At 55.1% G+C, this 20,084-nt stretch overlaps 4 protein-coding genes across 15 annotated transcripts in view; 2 read left to right on the forward strand and 2 right to left on the reverse strand.

Annotated features, from left to right (window-relative positions):
- The window catches only part of PHAF1 (phagophore assembly factor 1), a 30,701-nt gene extending 23,789 nt beyond the window's left edge, over positions 1 to 6,912 (forward strand). For all 5 annotated transcript variants that reach the window (XM_060650535.1, XM_060650538.2, XM_060650536.2 and 2 more), the window contains exons 10-17: positions 348 to 481; positions 948 to 1,031; positions 2,718 to 2,800; positions 3,181 to 3,224; positions 3,702 to 3,745; positions 3,897 to 3,955; positions 4,569 to 4,641; positions 5,396 to 6,912. In XM_060650535.1, the coding sequence (XP_060506518.1) occupies positions 348 to 481; positions 948 to 1,031; positions 2,718 to 2,800; positions 3,181 to 3,224; positions 3,702 to 3,745; positions 3,897 to 3,955; positions 4,569 to 4,641; positions 5,396 to 5,482 (608 nt within the window). In that variant the 3' untranslated portion in view covers positions 5,483 to 6,912. The remainder of the gene's footprint in view (positions 1 to 347; positions 482 to 947; positions 1,032 to 2,717; positions 2,801 to 3,180; positions 3,225 to 3,701; positions 3,746 to 3,896; positions 3,956 to 4,568; positions 4,642 to 5,395) is intronic.
- B3GNT9 (UDP-GlcNAc:betaGal beta-1,3-N-acetylglucosaminyltransferase 9) lies at positions 6,465 to 10,846 on the reverse strand. 2 transcript variants are annotated; one of them, XM_060650533.3, is made up of 2 exons: positions 9,290 to 10,846; positions 6,465 to 8,912 (listed from the first exon to the last, which is right to left on the reverse strand). In XM_060650533.3, exons 1-2 carry the CDS (start codon positions 9,450 to 9,452, stop codon positions 7,666 to 7,668), a joined length of 1,410 nt encoding a protein of 469 aa, XP_060506516.3. In that variant the 5' UTR covers positions 9,453 to 10,846; the 3' UTR covers positions 6,465 to 7,665. The 2 variants fall into 2 exon arrangements, with proteins under 2 accessions (XP_060506516.3, XP_060506517.3); XM_060650534.3 differs by having other exon boundaries at positions 9,264 to 9,374.
- Positions 10,847 to 10,940: 94 nt separating this feature from the next.
- On the reverse strand, positions 10,941 to 16,294 carry TRADD (TNFRSF1A associated via death domain). Of its 4 annotated transcripts, XM_060650545.2 has the most exons (6): positions 16,222 to 16,272; positions 15,281 to 15,370; positions 13,322 to 13,480; positions 12,189 to 12,466; positions 11,896 to 12,091; positions 10,941 to 11,748 (listed from the first exon to the last, which is right to left on the reverse strand). In XM_060650545.2, the coding sequence occupies exons 3-6, from the start codon at positions 13,470 to 13,472 to the stop codon at positions 11,438 to 11,440; spliced, it is 936 nt and encodes a 311-aa protein (XP_060506528.1). In that variant the 5' UTR covers positions 13,473 to 13,480; positions 15,281 to 15,370; positions 16,222 to 16,272; the 3' UTR covers positions 10,941 to 11,437. The 4 variants fall into 4 exon arrangements, with proteins under 4 accessions (XP_060506528.1, XP_060506527.1, XP_060506525.1 ...); XM_060650544.2 differs by lacking the exon at positions 15,281 to 15,370 and having other exon boundaries at positions 16,222 to 16,294; XM_060650542.2 differs by lacking the exons at positions 15,281 to 15,370; positions 16,222 to 16,272 and adding an exon at positions 13,959 to 14,584.
- FBXL8 (F-box and leucine rich repeat protein 8) lies at positions 11,744 to 19,831 on the forward strand. Of its 4 annotated transcripts, none has more exons than XM_060650549.2 (3): positions 11,744 to 11,815; positions 18,065 to 18,260; positions 18,857 to 19,831. In XM_060650549.2, exons 2-3 carry the CDS (start codon positions 18,109 to 18,111, stop codon positions 19,827 to 19,829), a joined length of 1,125 nt encoding a protein of 374 aa, XP_060506532.1. In that variant the 5' UTR covers positions 11,744 to 11,815; positions 18,065 to 18,108; the 3' UTR covers positions 19,830 to 19,831. The 4 variants fall into 4 exon arrangements, with proteins under 4 accessions (XP_060506532.1, XP_060506530.1, XP_060506529.1 ...); XM_060650547.3 differs by lacking the exon at positions 11,744 to 11,815 and adding an exon at positions 12,381 to 12,929; XM_060650546.2 differs by lacking the exon at positions 11,744 to 11,815 and adding an exon at positions 16,345 to 16,440.
- The last annotated feature ends 253 nt before the right edge of the window (positions 19,832 to 20,084 follow it).

Below are 20,084 nucleotides of genomic sequence, written 5' to 3' on the forward strand. Positions count from 1 at the left end.
CAGAGACTGCACTTGTTTTGCCCAGCATGTTTCCTCAATATCTAACAAAGTGTCTATCCCATCGTAGTTAATAAGTAAATATTTGGTGACTGAATAAAGTTTCCAGAGCTCCACATCACTTTTGTGGGATTGAATGAGTCTCTGGGATTATTTCAAGTAGATGGTGATCTCTCATAACATCACAAGCTGTATGACTTGGTATTTCCCCTTATATGCAGTCTTGCCCCTCAGCCAGAGCTAATAATGCAGCATGCAGCAAGTGGCCTCTCTGGGAGCCCCTGGGCCTTAGGCTGCAGCATCTCAGGCCCTGGCTGGGAACCTGACCACCTCCCCCTTCTCCTCTGCAGGTTGTGGACCTGGCCTATTAGCAGATGCCAAGATGCGGGTATTTGAACGTTCAGTGTATTTTGGTGATTCCTGCCAAGATGTTCTTAGCATGCTTGGCTCTCCACACAAGGTCTTCTATAAGTCAGAAGACAAGGTAGGGGAAATGTGTTTATAAAGTCAAAAAGGCAGTCTCTCTCTTTTTTTAAGTACACACTACTCCCAACATGGGGCTCTAACTTGCAACCCCAATGTCAAGAGTCACATGCTCTACCTACTGACCGAGCCAGCTCCACTTTTCTTTTTTAATCAATATTAAGTTAATATCAAGTAAATATAAATTGTTATTTTTCCATAGTACCTGTTCTATTACAGTTGACAAAGAATTAAATTGAAAGCTCTTGTCTGATCCTGTTGATCAGATTGTCCTGCCTTTTCTTGGACACCAGGGCTTAGTCTGTAGTCAACCAAAGCTCAGTGTTATTCAGCACTAGCAGCAGGGACTCTGACACTCTTGCTCACCTGATAGCTTAATGTTACACACAAAGCACAATTTGTAGACTTTCAGTTAATCCAAGAACTGTATTAAGGGGTTGGATTTTATTTTATTTTTTTCCTAACAGATGAAAATTCATTCTCCTTCCCCTCATAAACAAGTTCCATCCAAGTGCAATGACTACTTTTTTAACTACTTCACTCTTGGAGTGGTAAGTTCTGATTCCTGAGAGAAATGTTGGATTTCTGTGGTGGTGGACCATGCACCTGGGCATACCTTTGTGTACACGGGAGCTCGTAACCATGCCTGGCAGCAGGAAAACTAGCCCCAGCTGGCTTTGCCCAGTGCTGCCTTGCATTGGTACCCCAAAGTGGGCCTTCTCTGCCACCAAGATTGCTTAGAAACACAGGTTCCCTGGTATGTCTTGGCTTCTTTATTGAGGGAAGCGTGCTGCACAGGTGGCAGCTGTGGGAGTCATCCCAATTAACCTATTTTGGGATCTGCCTGTTTGTAGAACACAGGACCCTCTTCTGGGGTCACAAAATAGGGAGACTAAAAAGTAGGGGTGTGCTTATGTATTTGTAGGGGATCACCCCAGAGGCATTGCTGTGGCCCTGTGTTCTGGATGTAGGATGCTGAACAGAGCTTGTAGCCACTGTCAGTGCTGACAGTCCTGCTAGTAGATGGGATGTGTGTGAGAGAAGTTGTGTAAACCCTGCCCTAGCAGGATACATCTCTTAGGGCAGGGTTGGCCTGGACCTTGATTCTTCTAACCTTTGAGCCTTCTAGGGCCTGAGTTCCTGAAACAGCAAAGAAAGGGTAGATTCTGGAGAGGGAGAGAGGAGATACTGGGTCTGCCTATGTGGATAAAGACCAAAGGAGCCAGGGGTAGTAGGGGCACAGCAGCTGGCTCATAAACTCTTGAGGTAGGACAGTGGCAGAGGGAATGGTGCTTTGTAAACTGAACCTCTTGAGGTCAAGGACCAGTGATGATAAGTGACAAGAAAGATGGAACAAATGGCCCAGCCCTAATAGGACTTAATGTAGGAATGGAATCAGAGGGAAATCTGGGGTCACAGGCCTGAACAGCTGTCAGAGTGTGAAACTGGGAAGGGTGTGGTGAATAGGAGAGAGTGTTCGATAGGCAGCATCAACTCCAAGTCTGAGTCCTGGTCAGAGGCTGGATTTTCATTTCCCAGGGTCACTGATTCTCACAGAGAGGGCCTAATGGAAGCCAGAAGGGTCTTGCGGTCATGGCATTCAGAGTAATTAGATGCCTTGAGCCTCTGAAAAGTCAGGTGGTCGCTAAATCTTCTTAGTGACCTTTAAGCCAAGAGGTTTTTTTTGTTTTGTTTTTTGTTTTTTTTAAACGTTTATTTATTTTTGAGACAGAGAGAGACAGAGCATGAACGGGGAGGGTCAGAGAGAGGGAGACACAGAATCTGAAACAGGCTCCAGGCTCTGAGCTGTCAGCACAGAGCCCGATGCGGGGCTCGAACTCATGGACCGCAAGATCATGACCTGAGCCGAAGTCGGCCGCTTAACCAACTGAGCCACCCAGGCGCCCCTAAGCCAAGAGTTTTTAATCGAGTGCTTGTTAGGCAAGATCTCCATGATAGGTTTGAGTTCCCAAGCAGTGGCAGCTGTAGCCCACAAACCTGCTTGGCCTGCTGCTACCAAGTTTGGAATGGGAGACCCACAGATGATTGGGTCCCCCCCCCTTTACTGAAAATGTCCAGTTAAGGCTGCTTGCCTCAGCTGCTCCCTTGACTGTTGTTTGGCAGAAGGCTGTTGTCCAGAGGCATCTCTATTATGAAGTGGCCGTCTCTGAGTTGGACATGTCCTTTCCCAACCTCAGTAACTTTCCCTACTTGGAAATCCTTGTTTTCTATCCCAGGATATCCTCTTTGACGCAAATACACACAAAGTGAAGAAGTTTGTCCTACACACCAATTACCCTGGGCATTATAATTTTAACATGTGAGTATACCTATACCTGCCCCTCCAAAACTGAGCTTTGAACTAAAAATCCCCAGTAAAAGAGAGCTGTGGCTTTGAATGCTCACTAATTTGTACCTAAATTCTTAGTTTTATGGGAAGCAAACATTTCTTGAGTGTTTGTTCTGTTCCTGGTACAGTGTCCAATACCTTTTATCTCTCCATTTGTACCCATTTTACAAATAGGGAAGTAGGTTCAGAGAGCTTGGTATCTTATCCAAGATGATAGGGTCTTTAGACCCCAGAGCCAGGGCTTTGGGGGACAGATTCATTATGTTTTTCCTGGGTTGCAGGGTTGAGATGCACAGGGGGTCAGGCCTCTCATGGGGCCCAGCCTTTACCTATCTGACTTCTCTCTCTAGTTATCATCGCTGTGAGTTCAAGATCCCACTAGCCATAAAGAAAGGTAAGTAGTGAATATCTTCAGAGTAAAGAAACTGTTTTGGAGAGTTAGTCTCTCATGATGAGAAGAGACCGTGATCCAAACAGAAATGCTAATGGTTGGGTTTATGGAGCCTTTGCCCTTAGCCTCAGCTCCTCTGGGTTGGGCTCTTTGTTCTGGGGCTGTATTGTTCTGGTCTGTAGTCTCCTGAAGGTTCTAAAGGTCTTTTCCTTTGACCATGGGATTGATGAGTGGGGATTGGTTGTCTCTGACAGGGAGTTTCCTATACATGATTATCCAGGTGCTTCCAGGTCAGTCTTGTGACTGCTGTCCATCTGCTGGTTCACTACCCTCTTCCATTCAAGAACTCTGAAATAGCCCATCTGCCTTCCCTCTGTACTCCAACCCCAATGCACAGGGTGGCCAGGTTTGGATTCCGCCTAGGGCTGGGGTCACAGGTGTGCTGGGCCAGCTACCAACCCACCCTATGTTTCTTTTCAGAAAATGCAGATGGTCAGACAGAAACATGCACAACCTACAGCAAGGTGAGCTCATATTTTCCCACCTGATGTAGCCCCAAAATGAAGTGGGTGTGAGCCCACCAGCAGTCTGGGGCCCACATCCTATGGGCCAGCCACTGGTCACAGGCATGGTTAGGTCTCTGCTAAGCTCTTGCCACCCCCATCCCTTTTGCAGTGGGACAGTATCCAAGAGCTCCTGGGCCACCCTGTGGAGAAGCCTGTTGTCCTACACAGGTGAGCGGGAGGCTGCTGTCTCTGATGACCCCATCCTGCTCCTCACAGCCCAGATGGGGTAGGGAAGCCTAGCAATGCCTATGGCTTAGAAATGACAGAAGTTGCTAGTGTTGCCACAGACATTATTTCCTGCCCCCACCCTGCACATTACAACAGGGCCAGCTATTCTGCATGTTTACCTGTACCAGAGAGGTTGCCCCCTGTGATAGCCCCCCTCCAGCTACCTCCAGATAGAGGGACCCTTTCACCCCTAGTTATTCAGAAAGTAAAGCACTTTTCATTGGCTTCCCTGGACTCTTTTTTCCCATCAGAGTTTCACAGGCTGCAGCCCACAGCTTTGTACTCAGTTGCCATGCTGCATGTGGCTCCTCCTTCCTAACTTCTTGCCACGCCACTCTAACTTCGTAATAACCTTCTGTGTACCACTAGACTGTGTAGGATTCAGAGCTTGAATAAGACCTGTCACCACCCTTGGGACCTCAAGGGCCTTTGTGGGAAACAGATAAAGCCATGAGAGACCAGTGGACAATAGCCCCCATCCCAAAAGGGACTGGATGCCCTGCCTGGCCTCGGCTTTTGTCTGCCCCTCTAATTCTGGCTTCCCTGGCCTCAGGTCCTCCTCCCCAAACAACACCAACCCATTTGGCTCCACATTCTGCTTTGGTCTTCAGCGGATGATCTTTGAGGTAAGCCCTGGGGGTTAAGGGGCTGGTGTCCATGCCAGGGATGGGCAAGTGATGGAGAAAGGTTGGGGAGGGCCTCACGGCTCTGCTGGGTGAGTTAATCCTTCCACAGTAACCCTGTCTGCTAAGAATCTGACCTACCCACATTCAACAGTAAGGGTTCAGAAACTATGTTGGGGAAATTTGGGATGATGGAGGCTAAAGCAGTGATCTATATCCAACAAGGTGAGAGGTGATGGCTATCCCACATATTTGAGAATGTAAATACAGTAGGAGAGGAAACGCCAGGGGGCAAGTGGGGCTCACCACAAGAGTGTTGGGTACCTTTGCATGCCATATGAAAGAATGTGCTATGGGTAAGTGTCTATAGAGGCCCCACTGGCTTGGGAGAGGAATGGGCTGTCCCTGTTTTCTCTTTTGGTTGCTACACCCAAATAACTTCAGTAGGCCCCAAGCAGTTCCAGAAGGACTGGATAAATAGGTATAGTGAAGTTGATGTATTCCATGAAGAGCAGGCAGTTTCTGGGCCAGAGATGAGCTCTAACATGAGTTGGGGGCGTTTAGGGATCAGCCCACCCCTGTGTGCAGGTGTTTTGTACATGGAACAATCCACTGTGCACAGGAGCTGCTTCAAATCCTTTCTCTGCAGTCACAGCTCCAGTACTAGCCTCACTGGTGGTTTTTATGGATGATTGCCTGCCCTGCCTACATCCCTTCTTCTCTTTCCCTTTGATTCCTTGTCCTCTACTCACACCAGGTCATGCAGAATAACCATATTGCCTCGGTGACCCTGTATGGCCCCCCCAGGCCTGGTGCCCACCTGAGAACAGCGGAGCTCCCCTAAGGACATCACCGCCCATGCCCCTCTGCCCTGTGGAGATGTGCATCGCATCCTATTCAGCAGGCTTCCATGTGCCACCCTGTGGGTTTTCTTGGACACCCTACCAGTGTTGAAGGGCTGTTGTGATGTTCTGAGGTGGGGCTCAGACTGGGTGCTCTGCCATGGAGTGAGAGGCCCAGATATTCCTCTGTCTGTCCTCGGCTTGCTGGTGCCAACAGAGGACACCGACTGCAAAGAGAAGCACAAACTCTGAGCCTTGATACCTGGACCCAGGAGACCTCGACTAACACATAAGGAGGCAGGGTTCTTTCTCCTCTGCCCCACACACATTGGGAAAAGTTGGGACTCTTTCTGTGGCTGAGGTCACAGGCACCGAGGACGAGGATGAGGTCCTGCCTTTGGCCCATTGTTGCCACGTGACCCTTAAGGCAAGCAGGTAGCATGTCCATAGTACTTGGTTGCAACTTTTGCACTACATCTACTTTAGTTACTTGATGAGCTGGCTGTGGCCAACGTGGCCCACCTGCCCTTCCCTGTCCCTTCCTTGCACGCGCTCCCTACCAGGCCCAGTAGGCACGCCCAACTGGTTGAAACACAACTTTTTACCATCTAGGTATGTGCCCAGGCCTTGTTCCTACCCCTCTTGGAGCCAGCCTTCAAGGTCACCTGTGCCCCCACTCTTCCCCAACATGGCTGGCAGGCTGCATGTTTCCATCCTGTTTGCCTCTTTTATTTAATGCCAAAGTTTTAGCCAAAGACATCTTCCTCCTTTTGTTGTTTCAGCATTCTGTTCTGCACTGAGGGCTGGCTCTCTTGCCCCAACCCTGGGCAGTGTCCCCTGGCCAGGCCCATTCATGGTTCAAGGCCTCTGGGGGCTCAAGGAAAGCTGGGCTGCTCAGTCTTTACATGGGTCTTACTAAGGAAAGTAGCATATGTGCTTTAAAAATAATCCTTTTGAAAAGAATTGAGAAGAGAAATGTATAATTTTATCCCATTTTTAATATTTTGGTCTAGCAACTTGTGATACATAGATGACAATTTTGTGAGTTTTTCAAATGTGTGTACATATTTTTGTAAATATGACTCTTTTGTAATTAACTCATGTACAGCCTCATCCTGTAGAGTTTAACAATGAATGTGCAGGGGACCTGCCCCAGGCTCCTAAGTGGTTCCTGGGTTACAGCCAGGCTTGTGTGGCGCTCCCATAACTTTGTGACTGACTGGTGTCTTCCTATTTGGACTGTGGCCTGGCCGGAGGACCCCCCTCCCCCCAGCCCACATTACATCCCACTGTTGGGGCAGCCAGGACTATTCCCATCCTCCTAGAATAGGGGAACCTTCCTCATGCCCTGCCCATACCCCTCCAATAAAGGCCTATGCCCTCAGCAGCGGCTTACCACGTGCTGTTGCTGGGATGTTTGTACTAAAATAAACATGGGGTGTTGATTTTTGAGAAACTGGGTGGTTGAAGAATATGGGTACTTTTATGGTGGTAGCTTTATCTTAGGTTCTTTGGCTCCTCTGAGTGGGGCAGCATAGCCTCTAGTAGGAGACTGGCATTGTTGTATGGGTGAAAGTTCTGCAGTGGGGAGACTCTAGGTGGGACCATGCACTCAGCTGTCCCTGTGTGCCTCTGTCCCTGGTGTTCCAGCCAGACCAGGGCCCAGGAGGGGTTGGCTTCAGGATAGACCTCAGAAGATTTAAAGATCTGCCCAGGGCTGAAAATCTGATTTGGAGGCGCAGGTGGGAAGCCAAATGCCTGCCTGGAGGACCGAGGCCAGGCCCCCACACCTCCTCCAGCCTTGGAGAAAAAAAAACAAAAAACTGCATCTGCAGCATTCTAGGGCCTCCAAACCAAGGACTAGGGTCAGATTACGTGAGCCTCTTACCACCACCCATCCCAGCTCCCCAAAACCTATTTGGTAGTAGGAGGACCAAACATGTCCCTGTTTGGCAGAGCCTGGTGCTCTATGGCCTCAGCCCTGGCTGTTTCAAAGGACTACTTTTCGAATGGTTCCAGGCCAGCAGGAGCCAAGCACAATCTTAGTTCCTTGGGGCCCCGTAGAGGCCAGTTCCTGGTGAAATGGGGCTAGAGTTTGAACTCTTCAGCCTCCGGGAGAGAATTACATACACGGCAATAATTATCCTGGGTCTGAATGAAGGGGATCTTGGGGCCATGAAGTTACCTAGGAGTCCCACCGGAAAGAGCCAGCAGCAGCAGGCCAAGGACGCGCACAGGCTGGGCCATGGGGCCCGTTCAGCAGGCGCCACATAAGCCAGATGTCGGCCGCCGAGAGCCCGTGCACTACAACTAGCTCTCGGTAAAAGCAGGGGTCAAAGGTGCGCAGGTGCGGCGCCGCTGAAGGACGAGGGATGCCAAAGGTGCGGAAAGCAGGGTGAGGTTCCGGTGTGAGCCGAAGGCGCTGTAGACACATGCCCAGAAAGACGTCGTCAATGGGGAAAAGCTCAACCTGTGCACAGGCGCCGGCCAGGCGACGCAGCGTAACCCCTGAAAGCACAAAGCCACCACCACCCGCGTAGGCCGGGTAGGCGGGCAAGCCATACACAGCCTCTGGGATGTAGTATTTGCTAGCCCGCGCGCGGATTGGCCGAGCCTGCACAATCACGTCACCCGCAAGCAGGTCCTGCGCCGGGTCCCGCGGCGCCAGGAACTCCAGCAGGTTTCCCACGTGCACAAACACATCTGCGTCGCCCTTAAAAACGAAGCGCACCTCGGGACAGTAGACCGAGGCCCAGGCCAGAAAGTGGATCTCCTTGAGCGTTAGGTTGAAGAAAGTGTCGTCAAAAGCCCAGAGCAGGATGTCCGCGTATGCACGGCTTTCGGCACGCAGCAGGGCTGGCCAGTGGGTTCGCGTGCCCTCCCCTTCGGCGTCTGTCCTGTCAGTGCCCGTGCTCCTGGGCACGCCCAGCAAGAACACGCGGCGCACGAGCGCCCCCTGCACACGGCCCTCAGCACCCCACGTCTGGCGCACGGCCTGGCGCCGCTCGAAGTCCGCCGCCACTGACTTGACGGCGATGAGCAAGTCGGGTCCACCTTCAGGTGCGCCATCTCCTCGGCATTTGTGCGGCTGATTAATGAGCAAGGGGAAGCGCCGCTGGTCCTTGGCGCGTAGGTAGCGGCCAAAGTCAAAGGGTCCCGTGGGTGTGGGCGGCTCCGGTGTGTCCCCTTCGTAGACCAGAGGGGCTGGGGCTGCGTCCGCGTCCGCGTCCCGTGCCTGGAAGACTCGGAGTCCCGGAGTAGGCGCTGCCTCTACCTTCCCTTGCGCTCGGGGTGCGTTGGTCGTCGGGGTCGCGCCCTCGCGCTGTGTGTAGAGCAGGAGGCCGAGGGCGGTGCCAAGGAGAAGCGTGATCGACGCGTCCCCGCGTAGGCGCAGCCTCCGCCTCATGTCCGCGTGGCTCACGCCCCCGCCCCCTGCGGAGAAACTCAGTCAGGGGCCCCTGCCGCGAAAGCCAGCGGCTGGTAGGGGCTCCCAGCCCCACTCTCCCCAGGGGGAGGGGGCTGAGGCCACAAGCCGAGGGTCTCCGCTACCAGCCATTCGTCCTCCGGCGTTTTCTTCTCCGGGCCGTGGCACCCCACCCCACCCCCACCAACACTGGGATGGGCACCCTGAAGGGGCTGGAAGTTCCTCCTAGTAGCCAATTCCCACCCCTCAACCCCGGCCCAGGACGGTTCCTCAAGGCCGGGAGCCTCGGAGCCTCGGCCCGATTCCCAACCCGCCCTTCCCGCGCTGTAGCCGAATCCCTTCCACCCCTCCCTACCCACCACGTCCTTGGGATCCCGACACTCACTCTCGTCCCTTGGGAGCGGCGCGGCCCCGGACGCCAGGGCTCCGGGGCTCAGCGCAGGGTCCCAAGGGCAGCCATGAACCGGGCCTGGGCCAAATGCAGCGTTGGCAGGAAGGGGGGCCGGGGCCGCTGCCACGTGACCCTCCAGCTGTGCGCGCCGGGACATCTGGAGCTCAGCTCCGCCCTGGCGCCTCAGGGAGCGCTGTCTCCAAGTGGGGACTAATCTCTGAGAAGAATCCCCACAGGCAACTCTCTGGGAAGGTCTGAGAAGGTGGGTTCTAGTCTCGGTGTGGGCTCAAATGCCCCAAATCTGCCTTTCCGTGAGGGCAGGAAGAAACATTAGCCTTTCTGGTTAATCTCCACACCCCCACCTCTTCAGAGTGGGACAGGGTCTTGGCTGGCAGGAGCCTGGGGCAGGCGGGTCCCAAATCCCTGAGGCCCAGCGTCTTAGACATCTACTTGGCCACTGTCCCAGACTATCTTGGAAGAGCCTCTCCTCAGCTCACCAGCAGCCCTGGTTCTACCAGGCAGGACCTATAAATTATAAATGGCCCCGGACACGTGGCTGCCTCCCTACTCCTAGTTCTATGCTCCCCCACTCCCACCCTCCAGCGCGCGCGCGCGTACACACACACACACACACACACACACACACACACACCAAAGACAGGTCATTCAATTCTCACAACGTTGGTAGCAGCTTTCATTGCTCATGTCTAGGTGGGGACAGTGCCTTTCAGGGAGTTAAGTGACTTGCCCAGCATCATATAAGCAGAAAGTAAGAGCACTGCCCCAGGTCTTCTGGAACTCAGTCTGGAACTCTTCCCTCTGTCCTCCTTTGCCCCCTCTCTCCATCTATCCACTAGGACACAGGACAGGGGGTCAACCCCCTCTGCTTTAACTTCACAGCAAGCACTTAAGTCTGTTTCCCCAGAGGCACCTCTTGGGCCCCCTGGTCCCTAGTGCCCCAAATCAGCATAGCCTCCTGCAGGCCAGATTGGACGGACAGGGATGGTTCAGCTAGGGGATTCCTGAAGCATGCCGTGAGCAAAGGGTTTGATCCGGGACCCAGGTGGACAGAGAGTTGTTCTGGAGATTGAGGGCCCCCATCTCAGCAGGCAACCCCACCCTCCATCCAGCTGACAAAAGCTGAAACCCTGAGGTCCTCCTTCACTCTCACTCCTCATCCAGTGTCATTAGGCCTGCTATCTTTCATCCTAAACTGCTCCTGGTGTTCATCCCTTCCCTCCATCTCTGCTGCCACTGCCCTAGCCTAGACCCTCTCTCTCCTCCCCTCCCCTCTCTCCATCCTCCTCCCTCCCCATCTCCCTCCTCACCAGCCTCCCAACCTTAACTCCCCAAACCCTCTAAATGCTTCTCACTGGCCTCAGTATAAAATCCAAACTCTATAAAATGGCTCACCAGTCCCCAAGCTATCTGCCTCCCATACTCACCAACTGGTCTGGTCTCTCTACAAACCCACCCACCCCTAGATGCAGCCATTCCAAACTTCCTGTTCTTCTAACATTCCCCAAGACCTCACCTGAGGCTGGCTATGCCCAGAGTGTTGCCATTCTCTCAAACCCCCACCGTCTCCCCTATTCACACTCCTATCTCTCCCCAGAAGCCTAACCCCTATTTTTCACATCAAAAAAACAGGTGATCTTTTATTACAGTTGCTTAATATCTGCAGTCCGACACTGAGTATGAACTGGGGGCAGGCAGTTTCATGTATCTTGTTCACCACAGTATTTACAGCACCAGGATGATAACTAGGACACAGCAAGTGCTTAATGAGCAGTTACCTGTTCAGTGAGTGAAGAGGTAAGGGCTGGCCAGAAGCCCTTCATTTGGGGTGGGCAGACTGCTGCAGCAGGTCACCCATGCACTCTGTCTCTGTCATAGTATCTGGAGCCAAATCCCCAGTGGCACCCCAGTAGGCATGGTGGGTGCTTGCCCAACTCTTGAAGAAGGCAATCAACACTGCCCAGCAGCTCCAACAGTTCGGCTAAGTGGGGTTATAAGTGTGGTCTCAGAGTCCCATGGATGGACAGAGCTCAGCAGTAGCAGCAGAAGGGACTCTAGGGTCATCCAAGTGCTCCAAACCTGGGCTGGACAACTGGCCGATCGTCCCTTTCTCTGGTACCCAGCCTAGGCCAGGCCGCCATCGGGATTCGCCAGGCCCAGCAAGTCCTCTGCCAGGCTGGTGAGCTCGTTCTCCTCTAGTGCCTCTACCAGGCGCTGCAGCGTGGCGCGGCGACCCTCGGCCTGCACGAAGCGCCGCAGCAGCTGGAAGGCCTGCTCATACAGCCCGTCGCGCTCGTACTCATAGGCCAGTGAGTCGAGCGCCGGGTCCCGCAGCGCACGACAGCCTCGCTGCAAGGAGCGCCCCACTTTGCGCCACTTGAGGCCTACTGAGCGCGCGAACGTCTGTTGGTCCTGCAGGCTCAGCGGCCGGTTCACTGCGGGGGGAGCGGGAAGCAGAATGAGCTCGGGAAGCCAGGAGCGGCACCCTCCATTCCCACCCAGGTACTACCCGGCCCAGACCTTGCTCCTCCCCAAACTCCATCTTCCCAGTGACCCTGCCTGCGCCTCTGAGCGCGCCTCACCTATGGGCTGACCCTGGAACAGAAAAGTCTGGCCAGATGGCGGCGGCGGCGGCTTCTCGTCTGAGAGAGAGGCATCCAGGGACTGTGAGGGCACCGGAGCGACCTCCACGTCGCTACCCTGGCCCCCCGAGCCGCATGTCAGATTCCGGAGCGCATCCTCTAACTCAGAGAGCTCGTCGTCCCGGAGCCGGTCAGGCTAGGGAGGGCAGTGGGGGGTCGTCGGTAGGTGTGTTAGCTGCGGATCCCCGCCCCACCCCAACCTGGCCCTGGCCCTGGCCCTGGCCCAGCCGCACCTTCTGGGCGAAGATGCAACTCAAACAGCGCTCTTCATCCGTCAGCAAGGTATCCAGTCGCTCCACGCCAGCGCGCAGCTCCAGTTCCAACGGCACCGAATGCTGGGCGAGTGCTGCTGCCAAGCACCCTTGCAGCGCGGCGCGCAGCGCCCCCTCGCGGTAAGCTCGCAGGAAGCGGCTGCAGGGCTGGCGTCCGCAGAAACGCACCTGCACAATCAGCTGCGGTTCACTGCGGTGGATCTTGAGCATCTGCAGCACCTCCGGACTCCCAACACTCTCTGCGGAGGCGGACAGTCAGGCGACAGGCGGTCCCCATGCGGGGCCGTTCTCCAAGCGACCGTAGTGGGGTGAAGCCCGCGCAGACTCCCTCCCTGTTCCTAGCTCCCAGCTGGGAAACAAAACTGGCATGCACACAGCAACAACCCAAAATGAAAGCCAGAACCCATCACAGGGAGCACCGTAAGACGGAATGGGTGCCACCCCAGCCCCATCGTTGAAGCCTCAAATGAGGGTGGGCAAAAGGGACATAGGGAGAGGCTTTGCAGCACAGAGAGGGGCGTATGCCCAGGGCAGCCAAGCCTTCTGGGTGGGCACCCGTCAGGACAGTGGAGGGAGAGGTCTCAGGTCTTCAGGCTCCACCAACTGTGGCTCCCACTGACCGGGAAGGAAGCGGATCCCCCAAACGGCTTCAGCTTCCTGTGGCCTCTGCCCCGAGAAGGGAAAGGGGGGCTCCCCCGAAAGGTAGGTACTAGGGAGGGGTCTTGGGCAAGGAGTGCTGCAGTGAGAGAGGAAAAGAAGAGAGAGATGGGCGATTAGTAGAAAGCAGAGAGCTGGCTGGTCTGGTGAGTAGAGGGCATCAAGCAGGTGGGGGGGCGTTAGTGCACATATAGGTAGATCATACACAGAGACGGGGACACATGTCTACACCCAAGGGCACACATGCATAAACAGAGAAGACAGACTTATGAAACCAAGCACCCCTCTCCCCTCCTCCCCACCCCATCATATCTTTTCCTTAACACGGTGGTTAAGCAAGGGGCCCACAGAGTTCAGGAGGTGGGGCCTCAGCCCCTGGCCCCGCCCACAAAGGCCCAAGTTCCCCTCCCTCTTCAAGTACCCCCCCACCCACGCACCTGCCAGTGCAGTCCGCAGAGCCCTGTACACCGCCACCTTCTGCTGGGGGTGAGCGTAGGCATCAGACAGGACCACTTTATCCAGCGAGGACTCCACAAACAGGTATGCGCTGCCCACCCACTCCTCGAGCCCATTTGGCCCACTCGCCATCTTGCCTCCTGGAGACATAGACAGGCATCCAGATCACCCCAACCCAGCCCTGGAGACAAGTGTCCAGTCCTGCATGGCCCAGCTGTCCCCACCCAGCTGGCACACTTGTGAGGGGAAGTTTATCATCCCACAGGCAGCCCCTTGTGCTTCTGTCTCTGCACAGCCCAGCCCAGCTCAGCTCAGCCCAGACTTGGAGTGAGTACTGTCCATCCACTATCTTCTCAGAGAAAGCCCAGGGTCACAGTGGAAGAAAAAGAGAGATACTATACTGCAGTGGAGGCAGAGAAGTTCTGCTCCCCACCCCCCACCCCTCCCTCAGGCCAGGATGTCTCCCTTATGAAAGCTGATAGGAGACATCCTTATCCTGGGCAGTGTCCATGCCCCACAGCCAACCGAACCCATGTCCTGGTATGCCTTCAGCTTAAACTTGAGCCCCGAGTACCCCTTTGGGACCAGAGCCCCCCCCCCCCCAATAGGTTTTCTCACCTGCATTCCTACCATACCTCCTGGCTTCACTTCCAAGGATACCTGTTAGTGTTGACCTGTGCCCAGATTCCCTTCCCCAATCCTGGCTGAACTTTGGGGCCTTCCCTCTTCTACCCATGTGCCTGTTGGGGGCGCTAACCCCACTCCCTAGCTCCAGGTGTGAGCGAGAGAAATAGGTCTGGCCAATCTTCATATTCCACTCCTCTTCCTGAAATAATTAGTTCAGAGTTGGGTATAGGATTCAGGTGAATCATAATCAACCTGCAACCTTGGCTGTACCAATAAGAAAGAGACATTAGTTTCCCTTCCCACGGGGCTGAGCTGGAAGGAAGGATAAGGACTCCTTTGCCACTGCCTGGAAAGAGCCTGGCTGAGAATAAAACTGACACAGAAGGAGACAGAGCCAAGGGATGAAGAGATGCATGCCTAACCATACTATGCCCCTGGCTCTAGCTGCACCCTGAACTTCTCAGTTATGTGACCTAAATCATTCCTTTTTTGTTTTAAAGTCCTTGGAGCTGGGCTCTTGTCTTACACAACTCAAATTGTTCTATTACAGATTCCCTCCTTGTCCAGACAGAGCCAGGGCCCCTTGGTGCTAGTATCTCCTCCATCTATCTTCTGACCAAACCAAATGGCATCCATTTACATGAGGAACAGGGAGCCTCAGCAGTGTGTGTGTGTGGAGGGGGGGGGGGGGGGGGTGCCAGAGGGTCCCTTGGACTTTGTTGGTTAGGGAGTAGGAATCCTGACCTCAAAACAGAGGTTGCATTTCAGATCTGCCCCCAGATCGTAACCCGAGAGCCACAGCTGGGACAGTAACTAGCCAGGCAGGGACCCTCCAACAACACCCAGACCTGATGATGGTCCGTCCCACCCTCAGTATGAGCACAGGGGACATGCCTTTTGAGCCTCCCTCCCCCATAACCTTTTGGTAGAAAACATATTAATACTTGTGTATTTATCCAAAGCAATAGTCTGGAAATTAACAGGAAGCTAGCTAGCAGTATTTACCTCTGCAGGGGGTGGAGAAGGAGATTGGGGGGGGGCGGGTATTTTCATTGTATTTAGCAACATTCTAATTTATGTAAAATAGACATATTTGCTTTGTATTAAAAAGCAACATAAATTGGAAGCAAAAAAAAAACAAAAACAAAAACAACGGGGTGAGACTCTATAGGTGATAAGTGGGACCAAGAGCAGTACAAGACAAGTGACAAAAAAGTGAGGAGCCCAGGGGGAGTGGCCCAGAGGGCAGGGAACCTGCCCTGAAACGTTTCTTCTTCCATGTCTTCTTAGCCCCCTGACTTGAGGGTGCTGACCTCATGAATGTGGAAGTTGCAGTGGTGGGGGGCTGGGACCGGGCCAGAGTCTGCCCATCAGGACTGTCAGGGCGGGCGGGCCCTGGAAACCTGAAGGAAGCGGGGGGGGGGGGGGGGGGGGGGGGGGGGGATGTTCTATCACACTCACTAGTGGACAAATGGGAGAATTCAAACAGGTTGGGCTGGAGGTCTGGAGGGTCAGATAATAGGATTGAGACGAGGACGGGGACCCTTGGCTCGAGTTATCCACTGAGGAACCTCTTCCTGCGTGTCGTTCTACAGAAGCCCCTCCTCGGGAAGCCCCGCGCGCGTCATCCACCCGCAGTCCGCCTCTCTGAGGGCGGGGCCGGGTTGGGTCAAGAAGACTCTTCACTGAGCTGAGACTGAGAGGGACACGCGGGTACCAACTAAAGAAAATAGGCCCCTACTACCAGAGGCCAACCAGGCACAGGGTTCCATTAATATAGCCTAACTGTCCTGGGGCAGCTCCACCTCCGGTTGGGTGGACAGCAAAGGCCCGCGGCCAGAGCCTCTCAAGAACTGCATCCATCCTGGCGCGTCCCCCTACTCAGCTGCCCCTCTGCCCAGCCTCCAGTTGCGCCCACCCTCGTGCTGCGGTTTCGCAAGTGCAATTGGCTAGGGCGGGAACAGGTCTCTGCTCACAGACAAAGTCAGAACGAGCCCCGCCCCGCCTTCCCACCAGTAGGAACTTGACCACCCGCCCCCCGCCGCCACCGAAAGACCCTAGCTGGGATGAGGAACGCTAGTGCCAACGTCCGTACGCTCTCTTTCGCCTGCCAAGGAAACACCCCAATAGGCCACCGCCACCAGCTGGCCCGGGCAGCAGCGGGTGACAACCGCGCTGCACCCACGCTCCTGAGCCGGGATCCGCCTCTGTTCCTGCCGGCACCCGGGAAAGCCCACCCATCCTCTGCACTAACCTGGCGGCCTGGGCCCAGCCCGGATTCCCACGCCCGCCCTGCTCCACTGGACTAGGCTGCTTCCGGGTGTGCGCGGAGCGCAGGGGCGGCGCCCCAGCCGGAGCAGCCCCGTCAGCCCGGGCGTCCCGCCCCCCGTGCTCCCTGTGACTCCTTCCCTCCCACTGTCCTCAGGCGCCAGTCCACAGCCTCTGGGCAAAGCCCCCTTGGTCCGTTGAGCAGGTAAGACACTGGCGCCCAGGGTTAGACGGCGGGAAGAACTGCCCACAGCAAGAGACTTTGGGCACTTGCGGCATTTACGCGCCCAGGGGACCCCAAGGGAGAGCGCTGCCTCGCTTTCTCAGGCAGGAAACAGATCAACAAAGAGGCACCCCCTGGGCACCATAATTTTCTAGTGCCGCCTGGAGGTTTGAGCTCGATGATCTCTGACCTCTCCTACTCCTTGACACTCAGAACGGGGTGCCGGTGGGTCCAAGTTCAAGCCTGGCCGAGGGTATCTGAAGCCCTAAGGATAACGAGGCGCAAATTGCAGCAGGGACAGTTAACCTGGAGAATATGGGAAAACAGAAAACTAGCAAGTGGTGTGAAACGTGTAGGAAAACCTTCAAGCACTCTAAAATAAATTGTCAACTTCGAAGAGGATGCACACTTTCCAACAAAGGCCGCGCTCTGGGATGGGTCTGCGGAATTCCTGCTGAACCTAAATCGCCCAACCTGAGCCTGTACTGCTCCGGGATCAGGATTGAAACTTGAACCCAGGGCCCCTCAGGTCTCAAAGCCCGAAGCTTTTCTCCGCCCCTCCGGCCTTTCTCAGGAAGCACCCGGGACTTTTCCCCGGGGGGGGGGGGGGGGGGGGGAGAAAAGGAAGGAGCCTTCCCTCAGAGCCGGTTCAGCAGTGCCCCACCCGCGCCCCCGCTTCCTGATTGGCTGGTGGTCCCTGCCAATTAAAAGTATTCTCCAATGCTTTCGCCCTATTAACCCTATCGTCACTCTCTAGTGACTGGCACGGCTAGGACGTGGTTTCTCAATTGGGACCGGTGGAGTCAACTGGCACTTCTTAAAATTCAGATTCCTGGGTCCTACTCTTTCCAGAGAGCCTGATTTAGTATGTGGGCAGTGGGATCTGTATTGTGAACAAGTGTGCGGGTGATTCTACTGCCCCTGCCATCTGAGAAGCCCTCATTTCAAGGGCCCTTGAGGCGAGTCTTGGGCCCAGTCCTTCCCTGGAACTTAGAGTTCAGGGAAGGAAGCAGTTCTGGAAGCTGTCTGGGAGACTAGTCTGGGTGGTCCGGGTGGGGAGTGTGTGTATGGGGAGGCAGTTAGAGGCGAGAGGAGCTCTTTGAGCTGGGGAGGGGGTGGGCAGGGAGGGAAGGACGATTTGTCCCAGGTCATGTACAGTGCAGCCCTCCACCTTCCCCAGGGTAAACCTTAGTAACTAGGAGAAAGACCCGATAGCATTTTCCAAATCTACATGTTCGGCTTTATCAACTTCGCACATAGGTCGTAGCTGTATTTCTTCTGGTATAGCATAAAATGCAGATTTGTTCAACAAGTGAGGATGTAGTGTGAAAGAATCTTTAAGCATCCAGGGCCAACCTCATGGTTCTGAGGCCTGTTCAGTGAGAGGCACAGGGTCTCATGCTTAGTTTAACACCTTGGTCAAATGCTCTGCTGTCACTGTCTTGAGATTATTAATATTTTCAGCAAAGAGTCCTGTATTTTCATTTTGCACTGGGTTCTGCAAATTATGTAGCAATTCCTGGGCCACAAGCATTTCTACACATAGGTTCTGGTGGTCCCCTCAACATTTTGGCTTTCTTGAGCCCAGAGACGCCCTTCTCTCCAGGCAAGAACCGCTGTTAGCACGGAGCTCCCACCCCGCCCACGGTCATGACAGAGCCTGGAGAGCAACTGCCAGAGGAGGTGCTGGCGCTTATCTTTCGCCACCTGCCCCTGCGGGACCGTGCCACTGCCTCCAGGGTCTGCAGAGCCTGGGCTGCTGCTGCTACCTGCAGCGCGGTGTGGCACGACACGATCATCAGGTGAGCGGGCCCCTCCCTCTCCCTCCTCCGCGCCGCCCTCCTGCCTTCTCCCTTTCTCCATGGAGTTGGGGGTTAGGGATATTAAAAAGCACAATCGTTACTAACATTTACTGGCCACCTATTATGTACTAACTGGTGTTCTAAGTGCCTTATGTATATTAATTTATTTAATCCCCACGAAAACCTTATGTGGTAGATAGGTAGTATTATTATGTCCATTGCACAGATAAGAAATTGAGGCAGAGATTTAATCACTTTCTACAGGTCACTCAGGTAAGGAGTAGCTGAGTCAGAATGGGAACCTGACAGTTCAGAAGCCATGCCAGGCCTCTGTAGAGACCTCGGAGAAAGCTCAGTTTCTAAAATATCATTGGCTCTCGCTGCCAGAGTTTCAACTAGTGACAGGCGTATCGCATCTTAAGTCTTCTAAAGGGATAGGGTGGGAGGTCCCCCTAGAATCAGCGTCTACTTTGGGGCAACCAGGAATGATCAGGACTGGGAGGTGTATTGTAGGGGGCAGGGTGGGGACAGTAGGGTGAGGGACAGGCATTGGCCTCTCGAGGCCAATGCCTTTTCTTCACCGTTCTAACCACAAGTTACGACTGTGAGCGAGAAGGTACGCTGCTACCATATCTGTCCGCCTGCCTGGACCACGTTCACAATCTACGGCTGGAATTTGAGCCGTCGAGGGAGCCGAGCCGCCGGGCGGCCACTGAGTTGCTGACGGCACTGGCGGGTCGTACCCCAGGGCTTCGAAGCCTGCTCCTGAATTGCCACGGAGAAAAGCCCCTCTTCGACGCAGGCCGCGACATCCTGGACGCCGTGCACGCCATCTGTCGGGCCTCCTGCGCGCTGCGTCACCTCGACCTTCGGCGCTTGCCTTTCACACTGGACGACGCACTGGTGCTGCAGGCGTCACGCGGCTGTCCCGAGCTCCGAAGCCTTTTCCTAAACAACTGTACGCTGGTGGGCAGCGTGAGGCCAGACTCCGTGCTAGAGCTACTGAAGGCCTGCCCGCGTCTGCGCGCCCTTGGGCTGCACCTGGCCAGCCTGTCGGGCACCGCCCTCCAGGTGTTAGCGGCGCCAGACCGCGCGCCTTTCGCTCACTTGGCCCTACGGTGCGCGTGCCCCGAGGACGCACGCGCGCCCCCCTTGCCCGAGGAAGCCTGGGCCGCAGTGCGCCGCCGCCACCCAAGACTGGTCGTGGAGCTGGAGCTGGAGCCAGCGCTGCCTGACGAGAGCGTGACGCGGGTCCTGCAGCCTGCCGTGCCAGTGGCTGCGCTGCGCCTCAGTCTCTCTGGGGACACCGTAGGTCCTGTGCGCTTTGCTGCGCGCCACTATGCCTCAACCTTGCGCGCGCTGGAGGTGCGCGCCGCTGCCTCAGCGGAGTTGGACGCCGCGCTGGAGTTGCTGGCTGTGCGCTGCTCGGACCTGCGCGAAGTACACTGCTTCTGCGTCGTGCGACCCTCCGTGCTGCACGCCTTCCGCGCGCACTGTCCGCGCCTGCGCAGCTACACGCTCAAACTAACCCGGGAGCCACATCCCTGGCTGCCCACTCTTGTGGCGTGATGGCGTAGCCGCCTCCCCAGCAGATATGTGGCCACTGAGATGCTGGATGCATTTGCCTAGGCGTGCACCTACTACTAGCCCGCTCCTTCAGGACTCTGTTGCCTCGGGACCAGCCCCTGCGTCCTGAGTCCACTGGGTGTATTTCCGTAGTGGGATCACCCTCCTTCAACCCCACTTCCCTATGGAAGCTACGCTAGCTCCGCGTCCCTGGCATGGGGAGCGGGGCGGTGGGGAGACAGGACACAGGCTCAGGCG

This window comes from Panthera onca, chromosome E2, assembly GCF_046562875.1.
Source record: "Panthera onca isolate mPanOnc1 chromosome E2, mPanOnc1 haplotype 2, whole genome shotgun sequence".
Classification (NCBI taxonomy): Eukaryota; Metazoa; Chordata; class Mammalia; order Carnivora; family Felidae; genus Panthera; species Panthera onca.